This window comes from Ipomoea nil, unplaced genomic scaffold (assembly GCF_001879475.1).
Source record: "Ipomoea nil cultivar Tokyo-kokei standard unplaced genomic scaffold, Asagao_1.1 scaffold1026, whole genome shotgun sequence".
Taxonomy (NCBI): domain Eukaryota; kingdom Viridiplantae; phylum Streptophyta; class Magnoliopsida; order Solanales; family Convolvulaceae; genus Ipomoea; species Ipomoea nil.
The window spans coordinates 82,188-97,357 of record NW_017617454.1 but is presented as its reverse complement, the minus strand read 5'-3'; the positions used below and the strand labels follow the sequence as shown (position 1 = coordinate 97,357).

Below are 15,170 nucleotides of genomic sequence, written 5' to 3'. Positions count from 1 at the left end.
TAACACTTATTTAAGGGAGAGGGGGGAAAATAGCCACTTCAACAACAAGTGAGGGGATAAAGTGGTTACATAAACAACACAGGGAGGAAATATGCTATAAGTAAACAACACATGGGAAAAATGTGTCATTTTCCCTTATTATTATTATTATTATTATTATTATTATTATTATTATTATTATTGTTATTATTATTATTATTATGAGATTTGTAACAATATTGCTACTTCATTATGAGATGCTAGATGTTAATAATTTTATTTCAAAATGTTAATTTTTTTTAAAGACAAAATGTTAAATTTTAATACGCAAACAAACTAATTTAAATTTTATGAAGATGCCCTTTTTAGTCTTTTTATATTTATCAGCTTATCAAAAAGTTAATTTTACCAAATACTTTCTATTATAACAGTTCAGTTTTCAGCTCTGAACTCATAACTTTTCAGCTTTCAGCTCATTTTCAACTTTCAGCTCCTAGCTTATAACTTTTCAGCTAATTTCCAAATTGAGCCGTAAGCTTAAACCAAAATTACTATAAGCATGTTTACTCTGTTATGTTTAGGAAAAAAATCATGAAATTTTAATAATTTCCTGATTTTCCTCGGCGAATGGACTGACACAAAACCGAACTAGACGCCGTGGGAGTAAACCCCAAGTCAGTGCTCGCTACCCCTTTCCCCCTGGAGTCGCTGACGACGACGATTAGGAAGAAGGCTCGCTACCCGTTTCCTCCCGGAGTCGCTGACGACGACGACGATTAGGAAGAAGTCATCGACGAAGAACACGCACACGCTGTAAGGTATTACAACCTTCGATCTAAACCCTTTCCTCGTTTTCGTGCTGTTCCCACCTTCCACTTCTGAGCTTTAATTTCTGCATTTCTTTATTATTATTATTATTTTTTTTTTGGATTTTGAAGAAAGCTCATCTTCTTCTTCCAATCACTTCTTACTACTTCCTTGCTTGGTTTCCTCACCTATTTTCAATTTAAGGTCGTAATTGGAGTCCACTGAATTAGGTTTAGGGTTCTCTTTTCCCGCAATTAGCTTTGTTAGCATTGTATTATTTCCTCACGCTTTTTACTTCGCTCTATTTCTGTTTCTTTCAACAAAATTTAGGGTTTGTTTTGTGGCTCATAGAGCTTGATCTCACCCTCTTATTTTTATTTTTCTGTGTCTTGTAGATTTTTAGCTTGTGTTTTAAAAAGGGCAGCTTGGCTGCCTATGTGAGTTATCTTTGGGACCTAGAATAGTTTGTACATTTTCGATGTCCGGCAACAACAATAACCCGCCAAAGAGCATTGGGGTTTCCTCTCCCTTTGGAAATTCCATGTCTGTCAATCCTGCTGCTCACCTTCAGTCTCAGCCCCAACCTCAACAGCGAATGCCATCTGGTTTTCCGAATCAGTTTCAGTTGTCCCAGCTCTCTGCAGCTCATGCCCAAGCCATTGCTCAGGCACAAGCTCAGTCTAAGGCTCATGCTCATGCTCAAGCGGCTGCACATGCTCAGTTTCAGGCACAGTTACAAGCTCAGGGTCTGGCCCTTGCTCCCCTTAGCCAGGCCCATACTGCTGGGATTGCAAATTTAGGCTCATCCCCTTCTCTTCCAGGGATTGGAAATGCCAGTGTCAAAAGGTTTCCACAAAAACCACCCGTCCGTCCACCTGGCTTGTCAACTACCAACACAATTTCTCCGATGAGAACCATGGACCTTTCTGCTGCTGCTCGTAAGAAAAAGCAGAAGCTTCCTGAAAAGCAATTACAGGAAAGAGTGGCAGCAATTTTGCCTGAATCTGCTCTCTACACTCAGCTACTTGAGTTTGAGTCTCGTGTGGATTCTGCACTTGCAAGAAAGAAAGTTGATATACAGGATGCATTAAAGACCCCTCCATCTGTTCAGAAGACCCTTAGGATTTATGTATTCAACACTTTTGCTAACCAGATCCGGACTATTCCTAAAAAACCCAACGCTGAGCCTCCTACATGGACTCTCAAAATAGTAGGGAGGATTTTAGAGGAAGGAATGGATCCTGATCAAGCTGCTATGTTACAGAAATCAAGCTCTATGTACCCAAAGTTTTCTTCTTTCTTCAAAAGAGTCACCATTTCCCTGGACCAGAAACTCTATCCTGATAACCATATTATAATATGGGACAGTGCTAGATCTCCTGCTCTTCATGAGGGCTTCGAGGTAAAAAGGAAGGGAGATCAAGAATTCACTGTGAATATTAGATTAGAGTTGAATTACTCGCCCGAGAAGTATAAACTTTCACAACCTTTGACAGAAGTTTTAGGTATTGAGGTTGATACTCGTGCAAGGATTATAGCTGCAATCTGGCACTATGTTAAAGCTAGAAAGTTGCAGAGTGCTGATGATCCTTCATATTTCAATTGCGACCCACTTCTTCAAAAAGTGTTTGGGGAAAGTAAGGTTAAATTCACAGCAGTGACACAAAAGATCACGCATCATTTGTCTCCTCCACAGCCCATTCATTTAGAACACAGGATTAAACTTTCTGGTAATAGCCCTGCTGGAAGTGCATGCTATGACGTGTTGGTTGATGTGCCCTTCCCGATACAGAGAGAATTGAGTGCATTGCTGGCAAGCACAGAAAAAAGTAAAGAGATAGATGCCTGTGATGAAGCAATTTGTGCTGCTATTAGGAAAATCCATGAACACAGAAGGAGACGGGCATTCTTTCTTGGTTTTAGCCAATCACCTGTTGAGTTCATTAATGCTTTAATTGATTCCCAGGGTAAGGATCTCAAGCTTGTTACTGCAGAAGCTAGTCACAATGCCGAGAAAGAGCGTCGGTCAGATTTTTACAGCCAACCCTGGTACTTACTCTTTGCTGTTATTCTTAGATTCTTTGCCTTGCATTTAAGTTGTGTTAATGCTCAGAGTACTTAATTGCATTTTCTGCACTTGAAAGCTTTATTGTGAAACTTCAAATTGGATGTGAGATATAAACAATTCCTTATCCTAATAGATAAGAAATAAGATAACCGCCCTATAATATATACAGCGCCTGTGTGTGTGTGAGAGAGAATTTGTTTTCAAGCCCGGCATTTGGCCATAGGATCTATGACAGTGATGCATGATAGGTGTAATCACATTGCTAATTCATCTATTTCATATTAATTTATCACCTGATTACTGAAACCCTTCGAGACCTCTAAAGTGATAGTTCCAGTTTGTTAGAAGTATACATGCTTCATTACTCATTAGTAGTGTTGTCTAATTGTTTTGGTAGTTGATACCACATAGATATTGTATTAGTGGACTTTTTTTTAGTGAAGTACATTTGGGTATTATATATTTGGATGTGTATTCATTATTGCACTTTATTTCAATAACAGGGTTGAAGATGCTGTTATTCGCTATCTGAATCGCAAACCAACTACAGATGCCCCTGGGAGCTCATGAATGTTGAGGATTACAAGATGTCCTTTGGAGAAGGATGGAATTGTTTTGCTAGATTCTACACGTTCAAGAGTTTGGAAAAGCAAGGATGTGGTTGATCTTTGCACATTGCTTTCAGAATCAATTGAGGAAATCATGTATGTATGGGGTGATGTTCAAGCATTTGCTGTGGTTGATGCTGCATGGCTGTTGGACTCAATAGGAGTGTACTTTAACGTAGTATTGACTTCAAACTTCGAATATAATCACATTAGATCTGTTCTGGATGCTTTGAATTTTATCTTTTTGTGGTATGTATTCATTTGTGGTGGAAAGGTTGCAGATTCGAAGCTGACCATCAAGTTGTTGAAGAATGTTACTCGCCACCTTACATTTGTGCTTTAACAATTTATTTCTACATACATACAAGTAATACTCTGCCATAAGCAGATGAATTTTCAATCCTATACCCTCCTATACAGTATACATACTGCTTCCACTGACTTTTTCCTATGCTGCTTCAATCCATTAACTAGCAACCCAGGCCTAGGCCTGAAAAGAGAACCAAAGAAAGAGGAACACGCTTCCAAAAGTGAGACCTCCAATTCCAAACCAGGTCAAGGAGTAATATATGCACTTGAAATTTAAGCCTTCTACTCACAAAAAATGCAGGAAATTATAATAAAAACACTATACTACTAACCTGAAAATCTCGCAGCTCATTAGATTTCAATCTTGAATTCATAATTGAATTTGTTACACAGAATTGACCCGCATTGCGCGTTTCACAAGATACTGGTACTCTTGACTCCTTGACCATTCATCTATCTCGCGTGCACGTAAAACAGGGAGAGGGTGTGAAAGTTGCCTTGTTTGAGCGTTTCTGAAAGAAAAAAATAAAACATTTTAATTAGGTTTACTGTATTTAACAAACTGGAACACAACCAATAGCAAAGTACCTTGTACCATAAAACCTGCTGCTCTACACTACCTTATATACCATCCCACTGGGGTTGAAGAAGCCTGATCGTAAGAGCGAGCTTGTTCCAAGAAGGCATCCACATTCAGTTGATCAGCCAAAGATGGGGAGCCACCAGCAAGTTTCATTAGAACAGAGACAACCACCTCTTGTAGGTACATGAAAAGGAAGGAGATTTAGGGTTGGGGTTCAACCTTTTGGAAGAATGAAAAGGAAGGAGATCCATGAAGTGAGGATATCCCGTAACATTAATTCCCTGTTTGAAACTAGAAATATATTGTGATCCAATACCTTTGGGTCTTGTGCAACAAGAAGTGCTGCACGATCACAAGTGAGTTCCGCTGCACGAAGCCAGCGAAAAAGCTGTTCTTCCAATCGTTGAGCGATCAAACCACCAAGACCTATAAATAAACATTTTAAAGTCAATTCATAATTGAGCACAAACATGCGGTCTTCACTTTTTACTGGTATCTCTCTCAACTAATCAATTCCCCCTCCCTTAATAATTAGCTGATTGAATTTTGAATTTCTGATCAAGCAGTAATTTATCTCAAAGTTCATCATATCTGTTTGAGGTGCAGATAACCACTCTAAACTTCAAATTATCTGAAAGTAAAAGCATAGGCAGAGCAAGACGTGCCAGGTAAAGAATATGCCCCAAGAGTGAGAATATTTGCAACTGTCAGCCACACACCATGATCGCACTTCAAATGACCTAACTCATGAGCCAAGACAGCCTGCATTTAGCAAGACTAAAAGACTTTCATGCTCTGTTTAGAATGTGCATATATTAAAGGAAGTTCCTTGTGTTTGGATTGAATGAAATAAGCGAAAATTGTAGGTAAAAACAATAACCAGAAGTGAGTATAGTAAACACAACTGAAAAAGATGAGGAAAAGAGGGCAAGGAGGAAACTTGTTTGGACTTGCAATTTCAGGCATTCTTCTGGCCTTTGAGTAGCAATAGCATGTGGCTACCATAATCAGCAAAGATTACCACTACCTTTGATAAGGGGTCACAGAAAATAGTGATGGATGATGGGTTTACAAGATCACCATGACATCCCTTTACATTTAGGACTGAAAAATGTATATTGATTTTTCAGTAATTGAAATAGGATAGTAGGATACTTTTCAAGCACAGAAGAAAGAAGGAAAGAATTTTTTATTCTAAAACTTGATTTCATTTTTCTACGCCATTTCTTTTCCTTGATAAATTTTGAGGTTCTAATGGAGCATCTATGCCAGAAATTAAGTCTATAAAACTTTTAAGGGATTACAGAAGAATAACCAACCATATCAAAAGTGTGTCTAAACCAACACCATTTAACCAGGAATGTACTGTTTCATTGCTGTTGTGCAGAGCAAAGAGAAGATTGCAAGTAAACTACATAACCTGTAACTCCTTCCGTGTGAGGAGCTCCACTAGACTTGTGTGGACAACGACAAAAGGCTTTTTGCCACTGATGGCCAGAGTATATGCATTTGGTACAGGACTTTGACGCACATACAAGTCAGGAGTCTCAATGCTTAGTATTTTAGCAGCCTCAACCATTAATTGATGAAGTTCAGGGAGCTGAAAGGAAATGAAGACAGAATTTTCCTTCAATTCAAGTTTATTTAAATGAGCTCTAAAATACAGTAGTAAATAGCAGAAACAAAATTCACATCATTTCTGTCTTTCTGGGGGACTGGGACTGATACTGGCAAAAGATATAAAAGGAATGTAGCACAATCATATGATCACAGAACAAAGTTTCACTGGTCAAACTGAATTTAAAGGGTGTGACCTGATTTTCAGAAACAAGAAGTGATGTTCCTATGTTCTCCAGAAACATGACCTGCTCTGACACAGTTCCTGCAGCAAAAATCTGATGACTTAGGGATGAAGCTAAAAAGAAAAATTTACTACAAATCATGCATTTTCATATGTTCTGCTAATCGATAAAAGTAATGTATGACGTACCCAATAAAGCTTTGCCGACCTCATTCAAACCTGGAATTGCTCTCAAAAGCAGTGTATTCTATGGCGGCTCAAATTATTAAAAGAAAAAAGATTAGCAAAGGAACTAAGCGAAATCATCAACAATCACGTACTAAACAAAATCGAAATAAAAACAATACATTACTGCACAAAAATTGAAGTCAAAATCAAATCATGGAAGTCGATAACCTGTCTATCAAGAGGATGCCTAAAATCATCGGCGTCTAGATCGCGAAACACGACTGAGGCTGCTCGGCAAACAAAAGCCCTTCTTAACGGATGAGACTTTGGCCGCGCGATTCCAAAGGAAAGCGAAGGGACAGCGGAGTTGCTGGCTTTGGCGCCAAAGTAAACAGCGAGAGGCGGCGATGCTTTGGGCGGCGGGAAAGTGGTAGAATAAAGGGCAACGGAAGCCATGGAAAGATGGATAGAATCTTAGAGTCCAGTGTTTGGAATTGGGATTTATTGTTTCCAACCAACAGCCGTGCCGTGCGTACCCATGGTTACAATTTACCGCCACTTCGCTGTCTGTTGGAGTTGACGGTTGATTCAATAATAGTAATAAAAATAAAAATTTAAAATAATAAAGAAAAATTACATTTATATATTCGTGCTAAAGATTTAGTTCCTCATTTTTAATAAGTTGGGTGTAATATGGCCTGTTTAGTTTTCACTAAATTTGTCACCTTATTAAGTAAGATATTAGTAGCAAAAATAGTTTCTAGAGAATTAAAATCCTAACTTTATACCTCACGTCTGTTCCACGAATATACGAATATAATTGAATGGAAAAAAAAAATACAATTTTCTTTCTTTAATAATAATAATAAAGAAAAAATATTGGGGAGTAGTAGAGTCCAGTGAGTCGGGCGTTCTGCGGATAGAGAGTTTTCTCCGGGAGTTTGAACACTCGGCTGGCTACATTACATACTCTCTAAAAGAGCAGGCGACGTCGTATGTACTCGTTTGGCCGGAAAGAATGGCGTTGATAGTGCAGCCATGCCGATGCGGTGGCGTCGCTGCAGCAACACTGCCCTCTTCTCTCTCCCACTCTCCGTGCCTATTACCGAGACGCGTGTCTCTCCCGAATTTGAATGTCGTACTTTCTCCTTTACATCAAAGCCGTAAATTCGAAATTTTGGCAGTTGTTAAGAGGAGCCCTAAACGTCTCAAGTACTCTACTCCTCGTTTCACTAAGGTTTCATTAAGTTTTCTCCTCTTATTTTCTCTATATAATTTCACCGATCAACCTTAAATTTTACGCTAGAGGCTTAATCATATGCGTCGTGATGTGTTCAATTTTCTACGTGTAGAGATTCTTACGAGATAGGATTGAGTTTGTTGCGATTCTTAGATTTAGTTGTTATCTTAAGCCTATAAATACTGACTTTTCTTTATGATAAGACTAGTCATATAAAGTTTCCAAGTTTTACATTATTTCTCATTCTATTGCTATTTGGATTGGTTAGGACTAGACAAAGGATCTTTGGGCGGGCTATGATGACTAGATTTTATTTAAGCTCCATGAATAAATCTATGTTTAATTAGGAAGAACTTCTCTGTTTGTGGAACTCTTGTGTGTTTGTGGTTTATCAATTCAAGAATTTTCAATATTATTTTAGTATTAAAAAAAAACTCTCGTGTGTTTGTGGTTTATCAATTATTATTTTAGTATTAAAAAAAAAAACCACGGGGATACTCAACGCCTTGGGAAAGTAACTAAATTGTCTAATCTTAGTATTTTGCAAACGTCTTTGTTATCCGTTACCATATTACTTACTTTCCTAGAGCGGTGAGTTTGTTCTTGAATTGATAAGACATTGATAAACCACAAGCACACAAGAGTTTTCTTCATAATCAAACACTAGATGAGTTTTCTTCATAATCAAACACTAGATTTATTCATGGAGCTTACATAAAATCTAGTCATCATAAATATCCCTTTGTCTAGTCATAACCAATCCAAATAAGATCCATTTGAGTGATCCAATGACACACTTCCCCTTTCCTCGGAGATAACTTAAGTAGCTTGAAAGCCACATGATCAGGTGCCCATGCAGAGGTATCCATGTGACGAATTACGAGCATTTTGTGTAAAAGGCAACTTATGACAGGGGGAAGAACATCTCATGGCACGTGACAATCTTATTAGTCTTTTATAAGGCTTAACATTCCCAATCACAGGCACTTGATTTCCTAGACCTTTTTTGTAATTTGGCACTACAGTAATAGATGGGCAGATTGCCTTATTGATTCTATAATTGGGAATGTGCCAGGAGGATGGTTTACTCTACCTTGAAGTTGATCCTTCAGGATCAGACTCTTGGAAATTGGATCCTGTTATTCAACTTCTTAAAGAGGGAGCTGTAGGAGTGATCCCCACAGACACTGTGTATGTTATATTCCTTCCATGCTGTTTGTTATTCTCCCCCCTATTGATAATTCATCATAATAGGATAAATGTTTTTCAACACATTTCATGATTGCAGTGCACCAATGCCATTTCATTTTGGTTTTATCTCATGCTTTTGTTGCTTAACTAATCTAGTAAGCCATGATACTAGGTATGCAATAGCTTGTGATCTGAGGAGCCACACTGCAATTGAACGTTTGCGTAGGTAAGTGACTTTTGTTTCTTTCATTAGATTCTGCTGTCAACTCTTGTGGTGAATTGGTGACTGGAATCTTGCTTCTGTTTTGCAGAATTAAAAACATAGAAGCTACAAAGGCAAGTTCCTGCTCTAAGCATGTGTTATGAATTTGAGCTAGCTTTCCTGCCCCCTGGAATAATGAACCAGTCTGTTGTCCTGATGAGTATTTGTCAATTCCAATAATATTATTTTATTGCTGTGTTATATTGCAGCCCCTTAGTATCTTATGCCATTCCTTACGGGACATAGATAAATATACAACAGGATTTCCTCGTGGCGATGACCATGGTTTTACCAACATTTTTCGAGCTGTTAAACATTGCCTGCCTGGCCCTGTAAGTGTGATTGTTTAACATATTGATCTTGTTAAAGACAATTTGATTCATTTTCATTACTCCAAAACTCCGGCATTTGTACATTGTGGGGTTATGATGGGTTCGCTGCAGTGGACCGTTAGACTTTATGCTGTATCTTTGCTTTGTTGTTCTCATCTTAAGTTCATATGGTCAAATATACAGGATATGACAGTGAAGCATGAAAACATAGAGAGTAAGTTGTGTTTTTTTTTTTTCTTTTTCCTTTGATGGTTGTAAAACCATCTGCAGTGGGAAATTGTTTGATGCTCATAATGTCTTATTAGTCCCCTTTTATGTTAAGTTGCGATGGGTACTGATATAGGGGCAACAATTGGTTTCTTAGAGCTTTTGAACACTGTACATCTTCTTTAACAGGCCTGCTTCATGTGACAGTATACTTTCATCTTAACTGCAAGCAAAGAGCTGCCTAAACAATGCACAAGGTATGGAACTACTACGTCCAAATATGCATCAAGGAAAAATGTTGGTGTTCGCATACCTGATGACCCAGTGTGTCAAGCTATCCTGGACAAGATGGACGGACCTTTAATATCCACAAGGTAACTGTGGATACTTGCAATGAAAATTAAGTAAATTTATCTATTTAGGAATGCATTTTGTTAAAGTTATATATTTTGGAGCATTTCACTGCACAGAATATGATATGGGTTTGGCAATTGTAAGGATATTACTGCCTGATCATATAACTTGTCTTTTACCTCAGTGTCAAGTCGCCTAAAGAGAATGAGTGGATTCTGGATCCTGTTGTTATAGCTGATGTATATGGTCCAGAGGTACAGTCTTTTGTTTTGGGCCTGAGTGGTTTTTAAGTTTGCATTAGGGTTCAGTAATATGATTTGCTGTGTCTATAACATTTTAGGGCTTAGATTTTGTCGTCGATGCTGGTGTTAGAGTTGCTGATCCATCAACTGTTGTTGATATGACTGGAAGTTATCCTAAAATCATACGGCAAGGCAAGGTAAAAACCAACAACCTTATTCTATGTTTTGGTGGGGGTTGCTGTCCATTTTTCATCTAAACTTCATTTGTATATGACTGACTATATGCTGCTTGTAAGTTAGAGCAACCTGAATGTAGGTTTTTGGTGGGTTTTTATGCTTTGTTGGAGGAGAGAGGAGATGAGAGTATGAGAGAGAAAAACCAGGTTCTCCAGGCTGGCTTTTGTGTTAGGAAATATAGAAGTTAGGCCCAGAGTAGTATTGTCTGATATTCTTTAGGCTGGCATTGTGTTAGGAAATTTGGATATGATGTTTTGAATTCTGGCTTTGTTTTTTTTAACGATATATTTATTTATTTTCAGGGTGCGAAACAACCTTGGATGGTAGCAGGTGAAGAGGATTTTGATGTAAAATAACGATGCTAAATCCGAATGGTGCAAGAAGTGAAATATTCAAATATTATCATTATCCTGTGGTACTTGTGTGTGTAGCCAGGCCATAATGTTTCTTCCTTTTTTTTTTCCTACAACTACCACCTCCATTTAAGAGCTTCAATATAATGTATGAAAATCCTGCTCCTTTACTTCTTTTTCATACCTCCTTTGCAAAATAGACAATCGTCTCAGGCTACTCTCATAATTCATAATCAACAAAACGAAATGAAGCGTATTGGTCAAACAAAGTCTAAAATTTGACTCCATACAATAAAACAACTCAAATCAGATGCACCCCTAACCTCCTGTTACTTTCTCCGATTTAATGCACCACCAACTGAGGAGGACTGGGAGGAGTCTGGTCTTGGTCTTCTCTCACACTGAACTGCTCGAGGCATGAAAGCCAAGCCACGATTTCTATTACGACCAAAACTGATGGTCGAAGGAGAGTCTGAAGTGCTTAATTTTGAGACTGCTGAAACAAGTTTGTCCATATCCTCCACTTGCATTGCATTCGAGTCTTGCTCTGTCTTAAATGATGCTTGCCGCAGTTGGTTTTTCTGTCTTCTTTTCTTTGATGGATGGGCTTTTCTGAAGAACTCATAGGAAGCTGGAAATTTATGCTTGTCAACCAGGTGCTGTAGCCGGATTTTGTAGCTATTCAGTTTAGCACCACAGCCTTCCACAAGGCATTCATACTGCACAGCACCAAACTAATAAGTAAATAACCACATTTAATATGATGCACCCAAGATATGTTCTTAATTTTCTGCATCAGCATGTGAAGATAAGCACAAATTCCAGATCATTGCAGGATTCCTCAAGATAAAACTTCCACTTATGTTCTATTAAAATTTGGGGAAGTATGAAAATTTCTGAAAAACTTACATATCAACTATGAAAAAAGTGAGGAAAGAGGGGAAGAGTATGTGCCTTGAATTGCCTGTTTGTTTACTAAAGAGCACTGTTGCAAAAATCGCGCCCAGCCTCCTAGGCGCTCTAGGCGGTCCCCAGGCGCCTAGCGATTTTTTCAACTTTGCTAAACAGACAACAAATGCAGCAGGATCACTAGTGGAACATACTTGAAACATGTCACAAACACCAAAGAGCATTAAATAGGAAAAGTAACTTATTTATTAAAATAATAATATAAAAATACTCGGTAAACTCTATCAACAAATATAAAATCAAGGAAGGCATTCATTTTTAGAAGACAAACTCCGGAAAAAATGTATTTTAAAATGCAGCAGTAGAATAGGATGAAGAAAGACCTTACCATGGCAAACCCACGGGCAACTTTTGCCTTAAAGAATGAATCATGAGCTTCAGATATATGTATGCTCAGCAGGCGTGATGTGGGGTAAACTCTCGAGCAGACGGAGCAAGATGCAGAATGCCGTGCATTGTAGTGATCTTCAAAGTCATCCAAAGACCGCAACCATGCACAACACCCAATGATTGGACAGAAGACATCACTGATCAGAGGTAGGTTGCAATTGGATTCAGTGTTGTATTCCTGACTAGTGACTACTGAGTCCTTTAACTATGTATATAGATTCCACACAAAGGATGCAACGGAACAAAACAACAAAATTACATGAAGTGAGGCCAAACCACCCCAACTATTTGAACATAACACTTTGAACATCTCAAGTCATTTTTTTGCAGTCTGTGAAGTAGACTAGTCAAGCAGCTAAACAACATGAAATCCATTTAGAGAGATTTATTGATAACAACTTTGCAGAGAGAAACAAGATATGGAGTATTAAAAAGTGGCAGTATAAAAAATGCGTGGGACCAGGTCATGTTTAACTGGAAAAATCAGTGGCAAATACCAACTTATCAATTGTATATCAACTAATTATACTTGATATTGTTTATATCTGCAGCAAAAATACACCAAGTCTTTCAAGAAATTACTTCCCAAGGGAGATGCATAATTCAAGTTCTCTATATGTTAAGGTAAATTTCTGATACCAAATTCAGCAACCTGTGCAACTTAACTGTGAAATATATTCCCCTTGGACCTTGAAATGATTTGTTTCTCATAAGATTTTACTTATTATCGGCCGCGATTCATAATCATATTATTAAATAGCCACAAATAAAAATTCATGAAGTCATTGTCTCTTATGATGACTTGAGGTTCTCTCCCACAAAATCCGAAATATAGCCGAGAAATGGAAATATCTACTCAAGTTTTAAGATAATGCACCTGCTTTCTCCGTAATCCATATTTCGAACCACCTGCTTCTCTGCTTCAGTCAAATCCAGTGCTACCTGATGTTACGAAATGCCAAAGCCTAACATAAGAAAAAGTACTGTAGTACAGAAATAGCACTAATAAGTCAGAAGAATAGGCCTCAACCTGTTTGGCGAGAAGTTGTCTTTCGATGTTGCCAGCAGCAAAAAAGGGATCATCTGGACCGTACCGTCTACGAGCCGGACTCCAAAAAGGAAACTCCAGCCGCACAGCCCTTTCTAGCTCCATCGCCATAGCCGTGACGTGAGTACACTCCCCGATTCTGTAACACGCGATCTCTCTCACTCAGCCCCAATCTCTGTGCGAAAATTTGCTCTATTTGAATTTCATTACGTTTCTGCACCCGTTGGGGAACTTTCTTCTTAATAATCATATCATTTACAGAATTTTAATTACACTGCCCTGTACTTTCTTCTTCATTTTGAATGTCGGGTTGGGCCCATATGGCCTCGTGTTGAAAGCCCATTTAATGGTCCATGTTCTTATTTTTGAATTTTGAAAATGCCCTCGAAATCTCCTTGCAACATTTACCCCTTGAGAAAATTTCAATTTTAGTTATATGATTATAGAGTTTTGTTAATTTCAGTACCTAACTTTTAAAAGTGTCAATTTAATATCTTTGAGTATGTAATTTTTGTTAATTTTGATCGCTCTGTCAAATTATCGGCCAAATTTCGTCAAAAAATTTTAATAGGTAAAATAATGAGAATATTTAATCATTTTACCATTTTTTCTTTCTTCGCCGACACCTCCATTGGGCGGAAGAAAATGCTAGAATGGCTGCAGAACCTTCGATTTGGTCCTCCACGATGGTTCCCCAACGTCGGCGATGCCTGGTCTAAGGAGGCTACCAGTCAAAATGCTTTGGTCATTGATTCCGTTAAGCTCGCAAAAGTGGCGTTTAGATTTGTTTTGGTTTTAAAAGTGGCCTTGAACCGCTTCGCCTGTACTTTCGAAGTCGGGAGAACTCGCCGGAAACAACTGAAACATGGTATACTTGCCGGAGAAGAAGAAAAGAGATGTGAAATGACTAAAATACCTCATTATTTCAACTATTAAAATTTTCCGGCGAAATTTGGCCGGCAATTTGACCAGAGTGACAAAAATTACATACTCAAGGTACTAAATTGACACTTTTGAAAGTTAGGTGTTGAAATTAACAAAGCCCCTATAGTAATATGACCAAAATTGAAATTTTCTCTTTACCCCTTTAAAAATGTCTTTGATACAGCACTTCTAAAATGACTCAAGAGGTCTCTACTCTCTACTAAGTACTAACTTCCATTTATGCATAAGAAGTGCGCTAGAAGAAAAGTAGTGGGGGATACATGTGTAACCACGAATGAAAACTAGCTGATATTGTACACTTGTCAAACATCTGGAAAGTCTTCAACATTATAAGGCACCATGGTTTTCTCTTAAAAGGCATCTCTTGGTCTTTACTCTTTACAATACATCCTAGTTTGGTATTCACTAGTCCTTCCTTCTAATAAGAACACTAGGGTTTGACTCTCACTAACTACAATATTATTCCTAATTACATACCATTTTAGTACTAGCGCCACGAGCAATAATACTATTACTTTTTTAACCCTCCGTTCTGTACTTCCATATCCAGTTTATGGTGGACATGGCAAAGTAACCCCCCGTTATGTACTTCCGTATCCAGTTTATGGTGGACATGGCCTCGATAAAACAATGCTTCTTTGGGCTTTATACATACCATTTTAGGTATAGCGCAACGAGCAGTAATACTACTACTTTTTAACCCCCGTTTTGTATTTCCATACCCAGTTTACGGTGGACATGACCTCGATAAAACCATGCTCCTCTATGAGGAACGCTACGAAAAGCACGTGTTCCTAGTTTCTACCAGTATTACCCATATCTTTTGATGCAATCAAACTCGAGATATGTCAAAATAGCCGAGTTACAAAGTGAGCGTTCTTCGAACTCGCAAGAACGTCTTAATTGGCAAGGCGAGAGTCGGACTAGTTCGCGAGGATTAGGTCCTCACCAGGAAGACACGAGAGATATGATAGGCATTATAATCGTCAAAAGAGACGTTACCATTGGCGGGACCAACTAGGGTCCATGATGAGTGTATGTTTGAACTCATTTTACTTGCACTTTACTCCATATTTA

At 38.2% G+C, this 15,170-nt stretch overlaps 4 protein-coding genes across 7 annotated transcripts; 2 read left to right on the top strand and 2 right to left on the bottom strand.

Annotated features, from left to right (window-relative positions):
* The first annotated feature begins 598 nt into the window (after positions 1-598).
* On the top strand, positions 599-3,771 carry LOC109180487 (SWI/SNF complex component SNF12 homolog). 3 transcript variants are annotated; one of them, XM_019330106.1, is made up of 4 exons: positions 599-692; positions 742-792; positions 1,182-2,835; positions 3,358-3,771. In XM_019330106.1, exons 3-4 carry the CDS (start codon positions 1,265-1,267, stop codon positions 3,422-3,424), a joined length of 1,638 nt encoding a protein of 545 aa, XP_019185651.1. In that variant the 5' UTR covers positions 599-692; positions 742-792; positions 1,182-1,264; the 3' UTR covers positions 3,425-3,771. The 3 variants fall into 3 exon arrangements, with proteins under 3 accessions (XP_019185651.1, XP_019185649.1, XP_019185648.1); XM_019330104.1 differs by having other exon boundaries at positions 742-797; XM_019330103.1 differs by having other exon boundaries at positions 604-797.
* On the bottom strand, positions 3,742-6,881 carry LOC109180488 (protease HtpX homolog). 2 transcript variants are annotated; one of them, XM_019330107.1, is made up of 9 exons: positions 6,552-6,879; positions 6,345-6,402; positions 6,169-6,236; positions 5,775-5,954; positions 5,020-5,116; positions 4,671-4,780; positions 4,392-4,525; positions 4,104-4,283; positions 3,742-3,952 (listed from the first exon to the last, which is right to left on the bottom strand). In XM_019330107.1, the coding sequence occupies exons 1-8, from the start codon at positions 6,777-6,779 to the stop codon at positions 4,157-4,159; spliced, it is 1,002 nt and encodes a 333-aa protein (XP_019185652.1). In that variant the 5' UTR covers positions 6,780-6,879; the 3' UTR covers positions 3,742-3,952; positions 4,104-4,156. The 2 variants fall into 2 exon arrangements, with proteins under 2 accessions (XP_019185652.1, XP_019185653.1); XM_019330108.1 differs by lacking the exon at positions 3,742-3,952 and having other exon boundaries at positions 4,165-4,283; positions 4,360-4,525; positions 6,552-6,881.
* A 334-nt stretch (positions 6,882-7,215) lies between these two features.
* LOC109180336 (uncharacterized protein YciO) lies at positions 7,216-10,922 on the top strand. Its single transcript, XM_019329858.1, has 9 exons — positions 7,216-7,560; positions 8,639-8,754; positions 8,927-8,980; positions 9,066-9,090; positions 9,226-9,348; positions 9,763-9,929; positions 10,094-10,163; positions 10,250-10,348; positions 10,691-10,922. The coding sequence occupies exons 1-9, from the start codon at positions 7,342-7,344 to the stop codon at positions 10,742-10,744; spliced, it is 927 nt and encodes a 308-aa protein (XP_019185403.1). The 5' UTR covers positions 7,216-7,341; the 3' UTR covers positions 10,745-10,922.
* LOC109180337 (zinc finger protein 511) lies at positions 10,886-13,402 on the bottom strand. The gene is made up of 4 exons (XM_019329859.1): positions 13,131-13,402; positions 12,978-13,042; positions 12,039-12,237; positions 10,886-11,460 (listed from the first exon to the last, which is right to left on the bottom strand). Exons 1-4 carry the CDS (start codon positions 13,257-13,259, stop codon positions 11,071-11,073), a joined length of 783 nt encoding a protein of 260 aa, XP_019185404.1. The 5' UTR covers positions 13,260-13,402; the 3' UTR covers positions 10,886-11,070.
* Positions 13,403-15,170: the final 1,768 nt, after the last annotated feature.

Bases quoted from the DNA above. Each gene is read 5' to 3' on its own strand.
- LOC109180487 (XM_019330106.1), top strand. From the start codon at position 1,265: ATGTCCGGCAACAACAATAACCCGCCAAAGAGCATTGGGGTTTCCTCT. The intron at 2,836-3,357 runs GTACTTACTCTT...TTTCAATAACAG, and splicing joins GATTTTTACAGCCAACCCTG to GGTTGAAGATGCTGTTATTC.
- LOC109180488 (XM_019330107.1), bottom strand. From the start codon at position 6,779: ATGGCTTCCGTTGCCCTTTATTCTACCACTTTCCCGCCGCCCAAAGCA. The intron at 4,781-5,019 runs GCACGTCTTGCT...GTTTATTTATAG, and splicing joins TGGGGCATATTCTTTACCTG to GTCTTGGTGGTTTGATCGCT. The intron at 4,284-4,391 runs GTAGTGTAGAGC...TTTTTCTTTCAG, and splicing joins CCAGTGGGATGGTATATAAG to AAACGCTCAAACAAGGCAAC.
- LOC109180336 (XM_019329858.1), top strand. From the start codon at position 7,342: ATGGCGTTGATAGTGCAGCCATGCCGATGCGGTGGCGTCGCTGCAGCA. The intron at 8,981-9,065 runs GTAAGTGACTTT...TCTGTTTTGCAG, and splicing joins GCAATTGAACGTTTGCGTAG to AATTAAAAACATAGAAGCTA. The intron at 9,091-9,225 runs GCAAGTTCCTGC...GTTATATTGCAG, and splicing joins AAAACATAGAAGCTACAAAG to CCCCTTAGTATCTTATGCCA.
- LOC109180337 (XM_019329859.1), bottom strand. From the start codon at position 13,259: ATGGCGATGGAGCTAGAAAGGGCTGTGCGGCTGGAGTTTCCTTTTTGG. The intron at 13,043-13,130 runs GTTGAGGCCTAT...TCGTAACATCAG, and splicing joins GACAACTTCTCGCCAAACAG to GTAGCACTGGATTTGACTGA. The intron at 12,238-12,977 runs GTGCATTATCTT...ACCTCTGATCAG, and splicing joins ATGGATTACGGAGAAAGCAG to TGATGTCTTCTGTCCAATCA.